Here is a 21,907-nt window from a genome sequence, read left to right on the forward strand (position 1 = left end):
TAGAAGAGAAAACGCAGTGATGAAAACGCGGTTGAAGTGTCTGTCATTTATATTCACACCGGAGCCTGAAGAAACATCACTCTAGACTCCACTCCGTCCCGCGATTCCCGCCCCTCCGTGTTCGTCGATCAGGTTTCATGCACGAATGTAATGCTCAGTTAGGTTAAACCAGGCTCGATGAGGTAACTTATTTCCTTGCCTTTTTTCGGAACCAATATTGTTGCATCGTCCCTCTCTCAGTCGCCACCAGGATTTTCTGCAATGGTGCTAGTTTTTCCTCTCATTTCTGTGAAAATTGCTGCTCCAAATCCACCAAGTAAACCGACGTGTATATGTTTGCTGCTTTGTTTTGCGTCACGCAAGTGACAGCCAAACGTCGCAAATGAGGAGAAGAGAGGAGAGAAACGATCGGGTCTGATTGGTGAATCCGCCATTTGCGAACGGTCAGAAACACGTCCTTGTTGATACTTGGAAAGGAAGGAAAATGCATCTCTTTGTCATCTGCCACCGGTGTGGCCCTGTTGCGCGGGGACGGCGATTGTGGTTCCGTCCCGGGTTACCATGGCGACGGCTGTGAGATACCCCCCTCCCCCCCTTTTTTTTTTTTTTTTACATATCTGCATGATTCACGTAGGTCACATTTTCAGGTCGGAAAATCCGGAATTCCGGATTAATCCGGAAAAATCACATCCCTGAGAAATATTGTTTCTCAGTCTTCTGCTGTCATTGCATGTAATGATGCTTCCCAGACCTCAAATGATGAAACAAGTGACAACGTTGAACTGCCACAGAATTTTAAAGAGTCATTTCTTAGGAATGTTTGTTTACTTTACCTAAAATTGCAAGGGCAGCTCCTCCTTCCAGCTTCAACAATACAAACAATTGTTGAAGAGATGCAAAATGTGCATGATCTAGGACAGGATTACACTTTAAGTGAAATACGGTCACTTTTACAAAATGATATGTGTCTAACAGAGGATATTGTCACTAAAGTTTGTGATTGTGTAAAAAATTCAGATTTGTTCTCTTTCTGTCATCAGGGACCACTGAGAACAGCATTTTCAAGAGCGCAGACATTCAAGCAAATGTTCCAGTACATAGAGCCTAAAAAGGTAAGCTTAGGAAATGATGAAAATATGACACAAAGGTTTGCATACTACATACCGGTAAAGCAAACATTAAGTAGCTTACTGCAGTCAGAATTCTGGAAGAATTCAATGTCACAAACGCCTTGTGAAACAGAATCAGATGTTTTCAGTGACATAAATGATGGCAAAAGCTTAAAGTCCAACCAGTTTTTCACTGAAAACCCAGAATGCCTGAAACTAATTCTTTACCAGGATGCTTTTGAAATTGTCAATCCCCTTGGCTCTGCTAAAAAAAAGCACAAAGTTTTAGCAGTTTATCTATCTGTGGCTAATTTACCTGCTTATCTGTGATCCAATACTGATCACATGTCCCTTGTCTTACTGTGTGTAGAGAATGACTTAAAACAGTTTGGATATGCTAAGTTTTCTCTGAGTTACTACAGGATTTAAAAGATTTGGAAGAAAACGGAATAACTGTAGATGGTAAAATGATCAAAAGGAGGTTTGTTTTGTATTGCCGGTGACAATTTGGATTCGCACAGCATAGGGGGGTTTACAGAAAATTTCAGTCGTTCTCAGTACTTTTGCAGGTACTGCGAAATAACCAGAAATGAGTTTCAAAATGATGACCCCAATGTTTGTGGTCCACAGCGTACCCCTGACACTTACGATTCTGCTGTTTGTGATCTACAAACTGAAGACATTCAGGACTATAAAGGCATAAAGGTAAACTCTGATTTTAATACTCTAAAATATTTTCATGTTTGCCATCCTGCTCTCCCACCGTGTTTAGGCCATGATATATTTGAGGGTGTGTTATCCTATGATGTTGCATTGTACTTAAAGTATTTCATTAAACAAAAGCAATGGTTTACATATTCAATTTTGAACCGCCGCATCAAGCAGTTTAAGTACAAAGGAGCTGATGCTCTCACAAAGCCATGTGCTGCCAACTCTGGTCTGGGCAAGCTTTCAGGGCAAGCCATCCAGAACTGGAATTTTTTTAAATTGCTTCCAGTGTTAATAGGTGAAAAAGTGCCAGAGGTGTAAAGAGTAGCTGAAAGCCATACTTGAGTAAAAGTACAAATTCCTTACTGTAAAAATTACTCCACTACAAGTTACAAGTCACCAATTTAAATATGACTTGAGTAAAAGTATTAAAGTAACCCAATTTAAAAGTACTCAAGTATTTTTACTCGTACTGAATGTTGGCTCAAAGATGCACTAGTCCTCAACACAAAGAGACATTGTAGGTCTGGGCAGTGAATACTAAGAAAGTTTATTTATGAGGTTTTATTTCCTAATATAGAAAAGAAATCAAACACCTCAAAATTTTGACCTGGCAGAACAAACACAGATTAAACATAGTCATAGTCTTCTTTTGACTAAAATTTTATTTAGTTTTAGTCATATTTTTGTCATCTGAATTGATTTAGTTTTTTGTCTAATTTTATTCATCTAAATGCCGTAAGATTTTAGTCTAGAAATCTAAATTACATTTAATTTAAACCCATTTAATTTTAGTCTAGTGTCATTGTGTACTTGAATGTGCCATGCTGAAAAATATATAGCCTAACTTTGTGATATAAATATATGGTAACAATTTACAGTGGGGTTCATTGGTTAATATTAGTTAGCTACATTGGTTAACATGAACTGATAATGAGCTGCACTTATACAGCATTTATTCATCTTTGTTAATATTAATTTCAACAATTACTAATACTTTATTAAAATCTTGTTAACATTAGTTAATGCACTCTGAACTAACATGAACAAACAATTAAAGCTTACATTTTTATTAACTAACATTAACAAAGATGAATAAATGATGTAACAAATGTATTGCTCATGGTTTGTTCAAGTTGGTTAATACATTAACTACTGTTAACTAATGAACCTTGTTGTAAAGTGTTACCAAATATTCTTATATAGGCCTATCCTAAAAAAGATATAATTTTTAAATTTAGAAAATTCCAGTAAACTAAAATTACACTAACAGAAATATGATAATGCATATTAAAAACGTGAAGTTGTTCATTTGAAAGATTAATTGAAAACACATGTAGTACGTAACACCATCTCACATTAAGTGCACTACATTTCTTCCGTCATGCATCCCTCTTACAGTAAATACATTACAGCATACTTGATTAAATGTGAGGACAGTAAAATTGTACACTTATTATCAATCTTATATTCAATTCAATTTTTCAATTCAATTTTATTTATATAGCGCTTTTCACAAAAGTCAATTGTTTCAAAGCAGCTTTACATAAATAGAAGCAGTGAAAAGCACAGAAAACGACAGATAGCACAACAAAATACATGATAGCATGAGCAGTTAAATTTGCTGCGGCTATGACTCAATATTATAATTGCACGTATTACTAAAGCAACGTATAGAAGAGGAAGCTAGGTAAAGCCCAAAAAGGCTGCCTCCCCGGGGTGAAAAACCCCCTAGGAGAAAAAAAACCCCGGGCTTTTATCCGAGGAAAAATAAGTCCTAGGAGGGAAAAACCCTTGGGAGAACGGATAAGGAGATTTAGCGGAGATTAAGCGGTTCTGCCGGTGATCGTTGGTCAGGTATCAGCTGGGCATAACGTTGAAGGACAGCCAGTAGATCAGAGGTGTGCCGACTTTCACATCTACCGGGACTGGGTCTGTTTGTCTCGTCCTCGGGTCGAGGACGAGACAGGGAGAGAAAAACAAAATCGTATTAGCGTAGCGGCCGTTCATATGTATTGAAGTGTCACACAGTGATGTGGTTTAACTCAGCTTAGTTCCAGACAGACTAAATATTGCGGCATAATTATGTTATCCACAGTTGAGGATTTAGCAAATTGGGGGCCCAATGCGAGGGTATATATGGTAAATAAGGGTCACCTTCCGATCTTTAAGAGAAAATGAAACCTGACGACCCGTTTGACTAAGGCCTAAAGCCCCACTGTCGTCGTTAATACAGGTTCAGTGGCAAACGGGTCTATATTGTATACCATTTACAGGACCAGGAGAAAACGCCAAAAACATCGCAACCCGACCATACGTGTTAACCCGTTTGACTAAGGCCGGAAGCCCCACTGTCGTCGTTAATGCAGGTTCAGTGGCAAACGGGTCTGTATGGCATACTATTCACAAGACACACGAAAGCGCGAAAAACGCAACCCGACCATACATACCAACCCGTTTGACTAAGGCTGGAGGCCCCACTGTCGTCGTTAATGCAGGTTCAGTGGCAAACGGGTCTGTATGGCATACTATTCATAAGACACACGAAAGCGCGAAAAACGCAACCCGACCATACGTGCCAACCCGTTTGACTAAGGCTGGAGGCCCCACTGTCGTCGTTAATGCAGGTTCAGTGGCAAACGGGTCTGTATGGCATACTATTCATAAGACTTACGATAGCGCCAAAATCGCAACCCGACCATACGTGCCAACCCGTTTGACTAAGGCTGGAGGCCCCACTGTCGTCGTTAATGCAGGTTCAGTGGCAAACGGGTATGTATGGCATACTATTCACAAGACACACGAAAGCGCGAAAAACTCAACCCGACCATACATACCAACCCCTTTGACTAAGGCTGGAGGCCCCACTGTCGTCGTTAATGCAGGTTCAGTGGCAAACGGGTCTGTATGGCATACTATTCACAAGACACACGAAAGCACCAAAATCGCAACCCGACCATACGTGCCAAACCGTTTGACTAAGGCCGGAAGCCCCACTGTCGTCGTTAATGCAGGTTCAGTGGCAAACGGTGGCAAACTATTTAATGCAATTCATTTTAAGTGTTCATGCAGAAAAGGTTTTTATTTATTTATTTGGTTGGTCTGTGTTATGACCGTGAGTGCTTTGTTCCGTGAAAAAAAACTATTGCGAGTTAAGAACCTTTACTAGACAAATTATGCGAATGCTTTATTGAAGAGAAAAGTTTTAAGTCTAGATTTAAAATGATCGACTGTGTCTGATTCTCGGACATCGGTTGGTAAATCATTCCAGAGCTTAGGGGCTAAGTAGGAAAAGGATCTTCCACTTTTAGACACTTTTGATAGTCTAGGGATAATCAATAGGCCAGAATTTTGCGACCGTAGTGTGCGTGATGGATTGTATTCTGATAGTAATTCTCTAAGATATGAGGGTGCTAAGCCATTTAAAGCTTTGTAGGTGATTAGTGATATTTTAAATTGGATGCGATATTTAACTGGTAGCCAGTGTAAAGATGCCAGAATTGGGCTTATGTGGTCATACTTCTTAGATCGAGTAAGTACCCTTGCAGAAGCGTTTTGAACTAGCTGAAGCTTGTTGATCTGATTTGAATGGCATCCCCCGAGTAGCGAGTTACAATAGTCTATTCTAGAGGTCATAAAAGCATGAATAAGCTTCTCTGCGTCAGATGTAGACAGTATATGGCGTATTTTTGAGATATTTCTAAGATGGAAGAATGCTGTGCGGCAGACGTTGGCGATATGACTATCAAAGGATAAGTTGCTGTCGAACATCACACCTAAGTTCCTAACCGTCGAAGATGGCACCACAGTACAGCCATCTATGTGCAATTTGTAATCTGACATATTATGTTTGTAGCGATTTGGTTCAATAATAAGTACCTCTGTCTTATTGGAGTTGAGCTTAAGAAAGTTATGTGCCATCCAGTCACTAACATCGCTAATGCAGTCTTTTAGCTTAGAAAACGTGTGTGTTTCGCTGGGATGCGAGGAGATGTAAAGCTGGGTATCATCCGCATAGCAGTGAAAACTTATGTTATGTTTCCTGATAATGTCTCCTAGGGGTAACATGTATAACGAGAACAGGATAGGACCTAAAACTGATCCCTGCGGTACACCGTATTTAACCAGGGAGTGATATGACTCTTCCTCATTTACATAAACAAAGTGATAGCGATTGGTTAGATATGACCTAAACCAGGCTAGCGCCTGACCACTGATACCAACATAGTTTTCTAGTCTATTGAGTAGGATTCTGTGGTCTATTGTGTCAAAGGCTGCACTAAGGTCTAGTAATATAAGAATTGAGATTTCACCACGATCGGATGTTAATAGGAGGTCATTTGTAACTCTAAGCAACGCTGTCTCTGTGCTATGGTGGGGCCTGAATCCTGATTGGAACTTTTCATATGTACTATTATTTGTCAAGAATGTGCGTAACTGGCTTGCCACTACCTTTTCTAATATTTTCGAAAGAAAAGGGAGATTTGAGATTGGTCTAAAGTTATTAAGTTCTCCTTGGTCAAGCTGTGGTTTTTTAATCAGCGGTTTAATAACTGCTAGTTTGAAAGCTGTTGGAACGTATCCTATTTCTAGCGAAGATGTTTAGAACCGGGGTTGACACTACAGGGAATACTTCTTTAAGTAGTTTTGTGGGAACGGGGTCTAATATACAGGACGATGATTTGGATGATGTGACTAGTTTAGAGAGCTCATCTATTGTAGTAGGTTTAAATGAATCAAGATGTTCGTATGGTAGTCTAGTGTTAAGTGAACTAATGGGTAGAGTGGTGGCTGCCAGGGTAGCTACGATGTTTTCCCTAATAGCCGAAATTTTGTTAGAAAAGAAGTTCATGAAGTCGTTACTATTGTGTTGAAGTTTACTATTGGTTTCTGTTTGTTCTTTGTTTCTAGTCAGTTTCGCAACTGTGCTAAAGAGGAAACGAGGGTTATTATGATTCTCATTTATAAGCTTGCTAAGATATGTAGATCTGGCGGTTTTAATAGCCTGTCTGTAGTGTTTAACACTCTGTTTCCATGCTGCGCGCCATACTTCTAACTTTGTGCTTCTATAATTTCTTTTCATTTTTCTAGCTGCCTTTTTAAGGGCTGCTGTGTGATGGTCATACCATGGAGCTGGCGGTTTTTCTTTGAATCTCTTTTTTCGAATGGGAGCAACGGCATCCAATGTGTTAGAACAGACATTGTTTAGGTTTTCTATTTCAATATCTAGATCGTCACAGTTATCTGCTACATGTTTCATTTGGGACAGGTCTGGAAGAGTGCTAATAAAGCTATCTTTAGTGGTGGAAATTATTGTTCTGGCTAGTCGGTAGCATGTTGTAGATTGAGTGATCCTATCTAGAAGTACAGTGTATGACACAAGGTAATGGTCAGAAACTGCATCACTCTGAGGTGATATTTCGACGTCATTAATATTGAGTCAGAGTGACAGAATTAAGTCTTATGTGTGATTACGAGTATGCGTTGGTCCTGTCACGTTTTGTCTAATATTGAGAGAATTTAGAACATCTATAAACGCACGTCCTAACGCGTCTTTTGGGTTGTCCACATGGACATTAAAATCACCAACAATAAGAGCTTTATCTACAGTGACTACAAGCTCAGATAGGAAATCTGCTATTTCATTAAGGAAATCTGCATGGTGGCCCGGTGGTCTATAGATTGTCGCTAAAGCAAAAGAAAGCTGTTTGTGGTTACGATCAGTTATTTCCATATTTAACAACATTACTTCAAATGATTTAAATTTTAGCTCAGATTTTTGGTTTACTTTAAAAATTGTGTTGTATATTGTAGCTACACCACCCCCTCTCCCCTTTAATCGAGGTTCGTGTTTATAATAATAGTCTTGTGGGGTGGATTCATTTAAACTAATGTAGTCGTCTGCTTTAAGCCAGGTTTCTGTTAAACAGAGTACATCTAAGTTTTGGTCTGTAATTATTTCATTGACAATAGGTTCTTTATTGGTAAGCGATCTAATGTTAAGAAGGCCGAATTTTAACATTCGAGATTCATCTGTTAATGTATTGTTTTCTAATTTTATTTGAATCAGATTTGTACCAGATGTAACAAGCGGTGCCCTGTATTTATTTGTTCGGGGAACAGATACAGTTGAAATGTGCTGATATTTCGGTAAGATTGACTCGAAGTGCTGGGATATAAGTGGTCTAGACATATCACGGCAGCTAACAGATGGACGGTTAAGCCGATCCGTCTGTTTCCTGACCTGGACCCTGGATAGTCAGACTATATTAGAATTAAGACTATTGATCAGATTTTTAGTGAGTATAGCACTTCCTTCCGATGACGGATGAAGGCCATCTCGGGTTAGGAGAAATGGTCTTCCCCAGAAATGCTTCCAATTGTCTATAAACCCTACGTTATGCTGAGGGCACCACTTTGACATCCATCCATTGAGAGACACTAATCTACTATGTGTTTCATCTCCCCGGTAGGCGGGGAGGGGACCAGAGCATATTACATTGTCTGACATTGTTTTTGCAATTTCACACATCTCCTTAATATTATCTTTGGTGATTTCCGACTGGCGGAGCCTAGTGTCATTCGTGCCGGCGTGAATAACAATCTTAGAAAACTTCCGCTTAGCATTAGCCAGCACTTTAAGTTTGGATCTAATGTCAGACGTTCTGGCTCCCGGTATACAGTCGACTATGGTGTTTGGTGCCTCAATGTTAGTGTTCCTGAGTATAGAATCTCCAATGACCAGGGCACTTTTAAAAGGTGTTTCAGCTGGTATACTCCTTAGGGGATCGAATCTGTTAGAAATTGTCGTTACGTTATGGGTCTTAGAAGGACGCCTTATATGACTATGCCGCCTAACAGTCACCCAGTTTGAACGCCGACTTGACTCTGATGACGGAACCGAGCCATGTGTATTTTGATAAACACTATGCGCGCTCGATACAGTATTTGTAATATTTATATTAGCATCTGATGTCGGAACCGAGCCATTAGTCTTTTCGCTCGATAGATTATTTGCGACAGTAACATTAGCGGTTTTGCTATCCTCAACTAGCGTTCGGATGCGCGATTCTAGTTCAGCAACCTTCTCAGTTAACCTTAATACTTCAATACACTTAGTGCATGTAAACCCCTCTATGCTAACAGCAGAAGCTAAACTATACATGTGGCAAGTAGTACATGTTACAATAACAAGCGGAGTCTTACCGCTTTCATGCTGGGCGATGGCGTCTTCGTTTACCCGAACGCGGTCCCCGGAGCTGCATCGCGTGGGGTGTTCGGTTGTGACACGCCTCGGTCGCCTGCGAACGTCTGGGGCCAGGGTGATGTTTGGCTTGTTGAATCTGCGAAGGCCGGGCAGCGGTTCCTCCACAGCTTCCCGATCGCTTTCATGTCGTTCACGGTCCGTGAAGCTGCATCGCGTGGAATGCATGTTTGTTGCTCGCTTGTGGACGTCGGAAGGCAGGGTGAAGTGGGCGCTGTACCTCGCCTTGGATCTGCTAAAACCGGGAAACAACTCCTCCACAGCTTCCCGCTCAGGTGAGGATAGGTCAGAAAAGCATATATCAGATGAATCCGCCATTAGATCGGAAAATGCTAGCTTCAGCCTCCACCGTGTGGATGCTAGCGGGCTATATGCTAACAACTGGGTGTTTATTAGTGATAAATAGTTTCACGTGGTAGTACTGCTCAATAATCGTCACGGTAAAGTATTCCTATGTAAAACTAATAAGTTATATTATATAAATAGGAATAAGATGGTAAAAATAAAGCTTTTAGATGATGAACTCGACGGAGCTACGATGCAGGATCTGTTCAGCGTGACCTAAAAGATGATTATAATGTACTAAAGTTACTCGGGCAATCAGTACAGGACCTCGCTGGTTTATTTTGGCTTATATAGTAAGTTATATCAAGTTATGTACCAGCTCAGGTTAGCTGATAAGGTAGCATCAGAGTATATAAACATTTGTGCTTGCCTTTGAGTTGCGGGATGACCCTCCTGCAATCGCGCATCACTTTTGTTTTGATTGTAGCATCACATGTTTAAAAAATGGTCCCTTGACTGAAGCAAATGTGATATGCATCCATATGTTTGCTCTTTATCTCTTCTCTCAGACCAGACGCAAACTTTTCTCTACAGTTTATGACATACGCAGCACGCAGATGTCCCGCTACGGTGGCTCAATGCAAGCCATTCAGCGTTTGACATCAAAGTACCGCGAGACCAGACTTCTCCATATGCATTTGATTCGCTCTCGCAGTTCTTTGATTTCATACGGTTGCTCTGCGCAGAGCCAAATGAAGTCCCTCAGTTGTGTGTGTGCGTGTAACCTCGCGACCACAGATTCTATCCATCATCACCCTCTGGCACTTTCGTCTCGTTTTTATTTGACGAATAAACAATGTAGCGAGTAACGTTAAGTGTCATTTCAAATGTAGTGGAGTAAAGAGTACAAATACCCAATCAAAAATGTAATTGAGTAGAGAGTAAAAGTTGCCTATATTTTTGATACTCAGTACAAGTACAAAGTAGCCCAAAAAATACTTAAGTACAGTAACGAAGTACATTTACTTGAGTACTTTACACCTCTGAAAAGTGCAAAATCCAGAAGATGATGTGTGGCAGTTAACTCAGGGTTCTTGCAGATTTCAGCAAGTTAAATTTAAGACCTTTTTAAGACCTTTTAAGACCATTATGAGTAAAATTTAAGACCAACACGATACATTACTAGAAGCATTAGAATGATCTCAGAAATTCTCAAAACCTTCTATTTTTATTGATTCAGTTATAGAAAAATATAAAATAAACACAGTATTAAAACAGATAATCAAAATACATGGAAATACATTATGCTTAACCCTATTAGACCGCGTGTGTTGGCGCCAACAAATTCCACCCATAGCTCTTTAGGAAGAGACTTCTGACAATGGAAGCCCAAAAAGCTCTGACGTCACGTGATTCATAGAGACTTCAGTTAGTTCCTGGAAGCTCATAGTGAGCCATTGAAATACATTGAGTTAAAGGCCAAAGAGCTGTGATATTTCTTAATTAATAGTCAAGAAATGCATTGATTTACAATATTTATATATCACACTAATATGTGTGAGTAGTATTTTTTATAAAATTCTATCAACAGTGTTTTTTGACTAATAAAATCCACTAATATGAGAGGTTAGTATGGTCAGCTGCTGGTTTGTGCCCAGTTTTACACTGCCTCATACAACTTTAAAGCTTTAAAATGCATCACACTGTGTAGTACACGTAAGCTTATATGGGTGGTTTCCCAGACAGGGATTAGACTAGTTAGTAAGATTGATGTAATATGCTTATGACGAATGTAATGCTCAGTTAACTTTAATAAACCAGGCTTGATGACGTATGCAGCAGCCTGCCTATGCGACCTCCGGAGACTAGACCCTTCGGATTGAGAGGGCTCTGATTCTACCGCTGTTCATTTAACCGTAACTCCTGAAGCATTTGCGACATCAAAAAAGTTTGAATTGTTCCTAAAAGAAGACAATTGCGCTTTTTGGAAATATATGGTTTATTACGGTACTTTCTTGCTTTCCTTCCACCAATCGCTGCTGTTTGGGAAGAGCTGAAGGTGGACCATGTTACGTACGAGTGCATTGCAGCAGAGAGCAATATTAAAGTCTAAAATATTATATTTGTGTAACACTAAAGTTGACACGCTGTTGGTGACTTGACGGTTTAAGTTGATTTTCAATAAAGCAGTGTTGATTTTATTTAGATTTTGGGTCCTCTTTGTTTCAGAACCTGGCAAATGCTCAGGTAAGCCACGGGCTCATTGGTTAAATTACGTTACCCTGAAAAAAGATTTTTGCTTATACAAAACAAAATTTAAGGATTGTTTCTCGCCAAACCCACAGTATACAGTAAGATCACAACACCTGAAATATAGCTTATGGCACGATTTGCGTGGATTATGACAAAATGCGGAAGGTTTCTTTTTAGAGACCCACCATAATACACTTTCTGCCTCCGCCACTGATTAAATTAATTCTTCAGCGTTTTAAATTACTATTTTATTTTCTGCGGACAACGCTTTTCGGGAATGACGGAGGTAAGAAATTTAAGACTTGGGTAAATGAAATTTAAGACCTAGGATAAAAATCTGGGTGTTTTTAAGACTTTTTAAGGCCTTAAATTTAACATTTTGAATTTCAGACTTTTTAATACTTTTTAAGACCCCGCGGGAACCCTGTAACTCTTCAGCTTAAAGATATTGTTGATTTGATTTGTGCTCAGACGATTTCATCAGCACAGGTAGCCTATCTTGACATTCTAATCCAAGAATATTTGGAATCAAGAAAGTCTTTATTTCCTGAGAGTCCACTAAAACCTAAACACCACTTCTTGCGGCACTATCCTGCCCTATTTTTACAATTTGGCCCCCTGATTAGACTGTGGACGATGCGTTTTGAAAGTAAACACAGCTACTTTAAGAGATGTGCTAGGCATTTAAAAAACTTCAAAAACATCTGCTTAACCCTATCTGAAAGACATCAAATGTTTCAGGCATATCTTTTAGCTGGACCAGGATGCAGTCAGCTTTTGCAAGTCAAAGACAGTTGCACATTTTACCCCAGCCTTTACAGTGATGCAATTAAACATGCAGTCAGAGAGTTTATGTCATGATTTCGGTCTTATTGGCCGCTTTGTCTTTGTTTCACCATGTGTTGTGTTGTGTTTATGTTTTGACAGCTCCACACGTGCGCGCCTTCCACCTGGTGACCTCATTATCTCCGACTCTTCTCACCGGCGTCCCACACCTGATCTTTATTATTTGCCCATCCGGTTTGATTTAAATTCCCCTCGTTTCCTCTGTTCCTTGCAAGTTCGTCTTTGTGTGTTCCTGCCCGCTAGCTCTGTCTAGTTCTTGTCGAGTCCAGTTCTTGTTGTGTCTAAGTTTATTCAAGAATATTTTCACCGTGCTCTCTGCTGCCTTTGCCCCGTTAGATTCCCCGCCCTGCTGTCAGTCTCTCCCGATTGGTGTGGCATCAGTCAAGTCTTCGGATACTCTCGGTCAGAGGAAACTCCTAGCGATATCTACACCTTACGCTGTCCAGCCGCAGTGCGCTCATGTGCGCGTAATTCTGCTGAAGACGCTGACAGCCGCAGTGCGCTCTAGCGCGTAATTCTGCTCTTCACCCTGACTGTCGCAGTGCGCTGTCCAGCGCGCGTACTGCTGAAGACTCTGACCGCTTCTCTCTCTCTCTCTGTGCCCCGCCAGGAACTCGTCTATGTTGACGGACTATTGTGGATGTCTTGCAGTCCGGCGGAGTTTTCCCACACCTGAGCCCAACGAGAGGATATCACTCTGTTTCACCTCTCCAGTGTTTCCAGTTCCCCGCACCTTTTCACATGGACACAGAGTGTTTTTCTCTTATACATTTTGCATAATATCTGAAGTCATTGAGTGTTTTTCTCGTATACTTTTCACATTTCATCTGAAGACATTGAGTGTTTGTCTTATATACATACTATTAAAAACCCTCTGCTCTGGGATTCCCCGTGTTGTGTAGTTCCTAACAGTTTAGCTTTTCAGAAATTAATACTTGTGTATCCACAAACATAGTGTATAAAGGTACATCATATGAAAAGGGTAATTTCCTTGTGTCAGGAAATAATGAGACCATTGAATTTGGAGAACGTCTCATTATTTTAATTCAAAATGATGCCACTGTGTACTTTGTGATGGAAATACATAAAGCTGACTATCATTCTGAATACCATCTGTACTCTGTGACAAAACAGATCACCAGGTTGCTTTGTCTTAACATTAATGACTTGGTAGATTTTTATCCATTACCAACATACTTTGTTAATGGCCATCAAGTCATTCCACTGAAACACAGCGTGTTGTTGAAATAGAGGAGAATAAAAGTTTTTGTTTACATAATATATGTGGGTGTAGTGTGTATAATAATTATGTATAAGTACACACACACACACACACACCCACAGTTGCATGTGTATATACATGTTTATATTTATATATAATTTATATTATATATAAATATTTATAATTTAATTTTTTTTCCTTAAAATTATACATGTATGTGTGTGTGTATTTATATATAAATAAGTATTATATACAGTACACCCACATATATTATGTAAACAACAACTTTTATTCTGCAAACGATAAGTCGCGATCGTTAGGCAGCAATACATACAACTTTTAAAGTATGAAAATATGAGTTTTGAGTAATGAGTTTTATTTTACTATTAGATGTACAGACAATACTTAAAAATATCAAACACATTGTTTACTAAAAAAAAAAAAAAATACAGCTCTGCTTATATGTACAGTATTCACTGAAAGTCTAATTACTGCTTACTTGATTCCAGAAATGACTGACTCAGAAAAGACATTTCTACACACCACCATCACTGACATCTTGCCTGACCTTCCAGAGGTGACAAAACATATTTTAGAAGAGACCTAGCAGTCTCTTGGTGTGGAGACAAGGGATGACTTTAGGTTTATTGAAGAAGCTGATTTGCTGTCAGCATTGAGGCCAGTTCAAGCCCGCAAAGTCCTTGCTGCTTTGAAACTGAGGTGTAAGTCATGTTTCGCAATACAGAATATAACTAGTGCCCATTGTAACCATAAATCATCTAAAAAGTTGGAAATATAAATTTTTTAAATTATGTTTATAATAATTTTTGTGTCTTGCAGGTCTGACTCCTGAAAGCAGCAGCTCATCTGGTGATGCCTTGCCAGGGCCTTCAACAAGTTTTTGTTCATTTTCACCCCAAAGTTCACAATCAACCTCTCCCATCAGCTCCCAAAACCCTAATATAGACTGGATGGACACCTTTCTGATTCCATGGGATAAGTTACCAGAGGAACTGATACAAATATTTGAAAGAGGAAACCGACCAAGTCCACGTATGAGAAGAGAGATGGTCCGGGTTGTGGTTCGGGAGATGATACAAAAAAATCGTTGCCCAAGTACGAAGCTTTCTAATGAAGTTGCCAAGAAGATGGTAGCAAAATATCCTAAATCTCTGCAAGACGTAATTGAGGGAGAGGTGGTTGGGCTAGGGTACCACTCTTTGGCTAAGCAGTTGCAGTACAGGATAGAAAATGTGAAACGATGTACAACCCCAAAAATAAGGAAAAGAAAATGTTGCTCTGATGAGTCTGACACCAATGAAATCTCTCCAGAACAGAGAGCCGCAATGCAAGATACTTATGGCTGCATTAACTGGCATTTAAAATTCCTGCCCCTTGGAGAGACCAAAGAGAGCCAGCGAGAAAAGAAAGAACAACTGAAAAGGATGTTTCTGCGAACTGAAACAAATGCAGAGGAGGTCAAGCATCTAATGAAGTTGACTTTCTATACACAGCGTAAACAAGTCAACCAAGGGGAAAATATGAAACATCTCCTCAAAGAGTGGCCATTTTGGTTCAGCGAGCTTGGCATGACAGTCCACTTTAAGGAACTTACTGGAATTGGGCTCATAGAAACTTTCACACGGAATGTGGTTCTGAAGGGGAAACGACTCTTGAACTACTTCAATACTGTTGGTGTAAACAAGAACAAAAAGTTCCCACAGGCTGTAACGAACATGAAAGTGATCAGGGGAGAGCTGAGTGATGGCTCTGAAGATGTCAAAGAGATGTTGCTGCTTTTGTTGTCTTACTTTAATGATAAGGAAGACACAATGTTCTGTTATGTGGAGGACACCTGCCTGCCAGAGGAAGTACCGATGGGTCAAGTTCATCTGACTCCCAGCCTTGTTGTATGTGGTAAGTAAATTTTTTCCCATTCTTTTAATTTGTCTTGTATCTCAAATTTTTTTCATCCACTCTTTGAGGTATTTGTACACCCCAGGTGAAAAGTAGTACACTTCCATACTTAAAGTGCTCTATTTTCGCACACTAATTTTGTACTTCATATACTATAAATTCATCTTTAGTACTTTTTAAGATGTTTTTAAGATTATCTAAGTGTACTTCACTGTGCTATTTTGAGACACCATGAATATGAACTAAAATGCACTTTTAACATACTATCTCTGTATTAAAAATTTTTATTTATTTAACACTTGTATTAAACACTTGTTTCCTACAAGTGGTACCAAAATACATTTTTTAAATACATTTTTAGCACATTTTAGTTCATATTTATGGTGTCTCAAAAAACACAGTTAAATACACTTAGATGTTTTTAAGATTATCTTAAGAAGTACTAAAGAAGAACTTTTAGTATATTAGGTAAAAAAATTAGTACTCGAAAATAGAGTACTTTAAGTACACTATGGAAGTGTACTTCTTTTTCACCTGGGACATTGGGATATTGTTGTGCAACGTGTTTTGCTGTATGTTTAATGTAATTTTTTTTCCTTTTAGGTCGATCGTGTTTTTCTGCGAAGCGGTTCATGCTATGTGTGGATCAAAACATTGTTCACATCAATTTCCCCTCCTTCATTTCCGCAGTGTGCTTGATGTTTGGCAGCTATTACTGCTTTAATATACACTACCCATCACAGCTGGCATCAACTCTTGAGTTTATGCAGAGGTATGTGTTCTTCGATAGAACTATTTTGCTTTCTTGTTCCGAAAAAAATTACTGTAGCTGGCTGCTTGACTTAGGGCTACGGGGACTTTTTACGATTATATGTGGTTAATAGCCACTGTAGTAATATTTTCTTATTTAGGGTTAGGTTTAAAACTTCAAGGCCTGGTTTCAAAGACAAGGTTTAGCTTAATAGGATAGTTCGGACAAAAATGGTAATTAACTTATGATTTACTCACCCTCAAGCCATCCAAGATGCATATGTCCCTCATTTTTCAGACAAACACATTTCCAGTTATTTTTAAAAATGTCCTACATCTTCCAATTTTAAGTGTACAAATATTAGGTCCACCTCCTTCAAGCCCAAAGAATGTGCCTCTATCATTTTACAAAAATATTTTTTTTTTTTTAATTTTAAAATTTATCCAGGGGGATAAATAAAGGCCTTCTGAGGTTAATCCACGATTTTCTCTTAGAAATATCCATATTCAAAACTTTACAAAGGAAAATGACAAGCGTCTGGTAATGCCACCCTCTTAGTCTCCTCTGCATGCCCCCCTCTGTTTTAGCGTAGTGTACACACTTTTTGTTGCAACATACCACAAATGCGGAGGCAAAACAACCCTCCACATTTGTCATAAGTCACTAAGAAATGTGCGTACACTACACTAAAACACTCTTCTGAATGCAGAGGAGACTGAGATGGCGGCATTATGGCAGGCTACATATTTTCGTTTGTATAGTTTTAAACATGGACATTTCTCTTTCAAAATCATATCAGTTAGCCACATAAAGCCTTTATTCGTCCTCCGGAGCTGTGTGGATTACTTTTGTGAAGGATGGTTGCACATTCTTTGGGCTTAAAGAAGGTTGAGCCCATATTAAGTTCTTATAAAGATTGGAATAGATCGAAATTTTTAAAAATATCTGAATATCTGAAACAGACGCATGAGTGCTGCAAACATTGCTTTACAGGTTGCAGAAGAAGGTCAGATAGTCCGTGCTCAGACCATACGCAGCAGACTGCAACAGTTTGGTTTGCATGACCAACACCACACATGCTGGACTCCATCTGAGCCAAACAAGTTTATGTTTAAGTTTTGTCTCATAGACCACAGGACATGGTTCCAGTAATTCATCCTCTTGGACAAGTTGTCTTGGGCAAACTGTTTGTTTGCTTTCTTGTGACCTATTTTCAGAAGAGGCTTCCATCTGGGATGATGGCCATTCAAACCCTTATTGTTGCAGTGTGCTGTGTTTGGTCTGAGCACTGACAGTCTGAACTTCCGCTTCTGTACTGTAACTCAGTTTTATGATGTTACCTTTCTTCTTATAGCCTTGGCCATCTTTGTGGAAAGCAACAATTATATTTTGCAAATCCTTGGAATTTTTTGTCATGAGGTGCCATGTTCAACATCCAGTGGTCTGTATGAGAGAATTGCATTCAAAGCATCAAATTTGAACAGTTCTAATACAAGACACACGCATTTGTATGGTTTGGTCAAGCAGATAAAAACATGAAGATGATGAATAGGACATGTGGCTTTGCATGGTTACATGATATACATCTATTATCACTTACAGTGTACTCACTTAATATTATTTGACAATAAGAGCTAGATTGTAGTATCTGAAGTATTGTCCCTTGAGAAGATATCCAAAAATATTTGCTGAAATGTGAGGGGTGTACTCAATTTTGTGGCATACTATATGTAGCTTGAGGGTGAGAGAAAATCATGGGCTAATTTTCATTTTTGGCCAAATTATGACTTTAAGCCAGTACTAGGCCTTGGTTAAATTTGTTAAATATGTCGGAGACAAAACATTACTGATGCGCATCTTTAGACAAAAGTACATTATGGCACTGACACAGTTTTAAATATGTCTGTGAAACCATGGCCAAAACTAATTATTTATATATTGAATAAAAAAAGTTACTGTTACTAACCTATTTAAAATTTGCCTCTCTTTTCCTCTCCAAAGGTGTTTTTTTTCCATCAACCCAGAGAAGGGCACTAAGGTGGAGAAGACAAACACATCACGTCTCCATGTAAACCCTAGAGTTCTGACCTTGATTCAGGAACTTTCAGATCATGAGTGGCGTGATGTCTAAAACTTTGAATATGGACTGAAGTCAATAAGATTTCTGACATGTAATGATGCGCCGTAGTCTTACCTTAACCGTTGGTTTCATCTCCTGTGTTTTGTTCTTAGGATTGGCCAGATCATTTCAGACAAAATTGATACAGACAAGTTTGTGTACAAATAACTTTAATATTTGTTAAATTTTCTGATTTGCCATCATCTACCTCAATTTAAAGAGCTTTTTGTAGATATTGGTATATTTGTTTCATTGCATGTAAAGAGGAAAATGCAGTGATCCTTAAAAGGTGTTAAAAGTTCTGTGCATTGAACACCCTTAATTGTTTTTTACGGAAGAGGGATTAGGGCCACTGGTGAATTTTTTTTTTTAATTCTGACTTTAATTTTCTGAATTCTGACTTTAAACTCAGAATTTGAATTATGACTTTATTCTCAGAATTCTGACTTTAATCTCAGAATTCTGAGATTAAAGTCAGAATTCTGAGAATGAAGTCAGAATTCAAATATTTTTTTCACCAGTGGCCCTAATCCTCTTCCGTGGTTTTTAATAGTTTAAAGAGAAAAGCTTATTTCTTTCATTGACTCTCTATGTCTTTTTCTCTTTGAGTCAGTGATGATCAAGATAATCATTTTTTTTTGTAGATGATGTTTGGGTTGTTTGTAAAAAAAAGTACAGTACACATTACAAATTTGTATGTTAACAAATGACAGATGTTTTGTCCACTAATTTGATGTGAATAAATTGTTCCAAAGCCATTTTCATGATTATTTTGAGAGAGCAGCAGCCTTTTTCTGTAAAATAATAATATATTTTTGTATAAATTCACTTAAAATATATGTATTTATTACAATGAAAACATGTAAATTAATCAGGTGTTTTACAAAAATATGGTGGCAAAGCAGCAGCCTTTTTTCTGTGAAATAAACCTATATTTTTTAATAAATATACTCAAAAATGTATGTATTTATTACAGTGAAACCAAGTAAATTCACCAGGTATTTCACAAAATAATTTTGATGAAGCAGCAGCCTTTTTCTGTGAAATAAACCTACATTTTTGAATAAATATACTTAAAATGTATGTATTTATTACAATGAAAACATGTAAATTAATCAGGTGTTTCACAAAAATATGGTGGCAAAGCAGCAGCCTTTTTCTGTGAAATAAACCTATATTTTTGAATAAATATACTTAAAATGTATGTTTTTCTTACAGTGAAACCATGTAAATTCACCAGGTATTTCACAAAATCATTTTGATGAAGCAGCAGCCTTTTTCTGTGAAATAAACCTACATTTTTGAATAAATATACTTAAAATGTATGTTTTTGTTACAGTGAAACCGTGTAAATTTACCAGGTATTTCACAAAATAATTTTGACAAAGCAGCAGCCTTTTTCTGTGAAATAAACCTATATTTTTGAATAAATATACTTAAAATGTATGTATTTCTTAAAGTGAAAACATGTAAATTTTACATTTTTTCCTCTTAAAGAGAATCTGTAATTTTTACCAAATTGTTCTGGCAACCACAGCTGCCAAAAAGTTTTTGTAAAAACAACAAGAAATTTTTTACAGTGTGACATAATCATTGCATCCATGAATAATTTAGCAGCATTAAAAGTAAGTGCATTTCTAATATATCAAAAAATAAAGGTGACAAAGAATGATTGAACGGAGTATTTATCCTTCTTCTGTGATGTGACATGTAGACAAAAAAGTTTTTGTTTGGGTCTGTAATGCCTTAGAAGCTTCCTAAAAACCTCTCTCAGATAGCTCTATTAGGGTGGGGGATTTTAAACAAGTGGTTTTGCACCTATTTGGCTCCCCCTACTGGCTTAACTTGCAATCTCATTACTGATTGGCTGACTTTGCTACCATTCAAAAAATGTAGCCAATTATTTTAAAGTGGAGGGGCAGTTAGATGCCTGTGATGTCATACGCATCAGTTTTTCAGATTGGGCTGTTTTCTGGCTGACATTTCTAAAAGAGGAATTTCTATGAGACTGAGATGTTTAGCATGTTAGTGTCATGATTTCGGTCTTATTGGCCGCTTTGTCTTTGTTTCACCATGTGTTGTGTTGTGTTTATGTTTTGACAGCTCCACACGTGCGCGCCTTCCACCTGGTGACCTCATTATCTCCGACTCTTCTCACCGGCGTCCCACACCTGATCCTTATTATTTGCCCATCCGGTTTGATTTAAATTCCCCTCGTTTCCTCTGTTCTTTGCAAGTTCGTCTTTGTATGTACATGCCCGCTAGCCTGGCTAGTTCTAGTCCTGTCGTGTCGAGTGTCTGTTTGTAGTTTTGTCTGGATTATTTACCGTGCTCTCTGCTGCCTTACCTCTTCAGATTCCCCGTTCTGCTGCTGATCTCTCCCGTCTGGTGTGTCACCGTCAAGCCTCAGCTAACACTCTGTCAGTGGATTCTCCCAGCGCCTGCCCACTCCTTGCGCTGTCCGGCCGCAGTGCGCTTTCGGGCGCGTAATTCTGCGCTTCTCTCGGACTGCCAGTGCGCTGTCCAGCACGAACTCTGCTGAAGTCACTGACCGCCTCTCTCTCTCTCGCCGTGCCCCGCCAGGAACTCTCTCTGTGCCCCGTGACAGGTCGCTTCGAGTGTTGACGGATAGTGGATGTCCTACAGCCCTGCTGGGTTTCCCACTTTGAGTGTTTTGCCCTTACATGAAGACATTGAGTGTTTTTCTATTATACATACCCACAGACATTGAGTGTTTATCTATTATACATACCTTCTGACATACTTGTGTTTCTCATTAAACCCTCTGCATTGGGATTCCTGAATTGTGTCGTTCCTAACAGTTAGCACTTTTTGTATGTTTGTGAATGCGGGTAGACTACCATTATTCAACAAAGACGAGGTAAAAATGGTTTTTCATTCTCTGTCCCCTTTAACAAGATTAAACCTGACCATATTGCAGACTTTCAAAATATGTGCTTTGAAAGAGAGATTTGAATCAATTAAAATGCCCAAATACTTAAATTGTGGCACAATACTAATGTTTTGCCCTGAGATTGTTATGTTTGACACAATATTACATTGTCTTTTTGTGAAAAACATTCCCACAGTTTTAACTACATTTAGTTGAAGACACGAACGGTTTAGCCAACCTGTAATCCGGTCCATAGCTGTAGTCAGTTTATCAGCAGCCAGTTTTTTTGTCTTGGCATGCACATAGATTACAGTATCATCCGCATACATTATTGTATTGATATCAGGGCAGACTGAGGGCAAATCATTGATATATAGGCTGAACAAAAGCGGGCCAAGAATAGATCCTTGTGGCACCCCTGTGCATAAATTAAGAGCTAATGAGCGATAGGTGTTCACAGAGACCTATTGAGTTCTACCAGTTAAGTATGACTCAAACCATTTGATAGCAGAAGAAGAAAAATTAAAAGTAGAGAGTTTG

The 21,907-nt window shown here is 38.7% G+C and overlaps 1 protein-coding gene across 1 annotated transcript; it reads left to right on the plus strand.

Moving 5' to 3' along the window:
* The first annotated feature begins 1,039 nt into the window (after positions 1-1,039).
* LOC135718184 (uncharacterized) lies at positions 1,040-18,886 on the plus strand. The gene is made up of 6 exons (XM_065240450.2): positions 1,040-1,112; positions 1,740-1,814; positions 14,197-14,409; positions 14,528-15,604; positions 16,208-16,376; positions 18,357-18,886. Exons 4-6 carry the CDS (start codon positions 14,659-14,661, stop codon positions 18,484-18,486), a joined length of 1,245 nt encoding a protein of 414 aa, XP_065096522.1. The 5' UTR covers positions 1,040-1,112; positions 1,740-1,814; positions 14,197-14,409; positions 14,528-14,658; the 3' UTR covers positions 18,487-18,886.
* Positions 18,887-21,907: the final 3,021 nt, after the last annotated feature.

This window comes from Paramisgurnus dabryanus, chromosome 10, assembly GCF_030506205.2.
Source record: "Paramisgurnus dabryanus chromosome 10, PD_genome_1.1, whole genome shotgun sequence".
Taxonomy (NCBI): Eukaryota; Metazoa; Chordata; class Actinopteri; order Cypriniformes; family Cobitidae; genus Paramisgurnus; species Paramisgurnus dabryanus.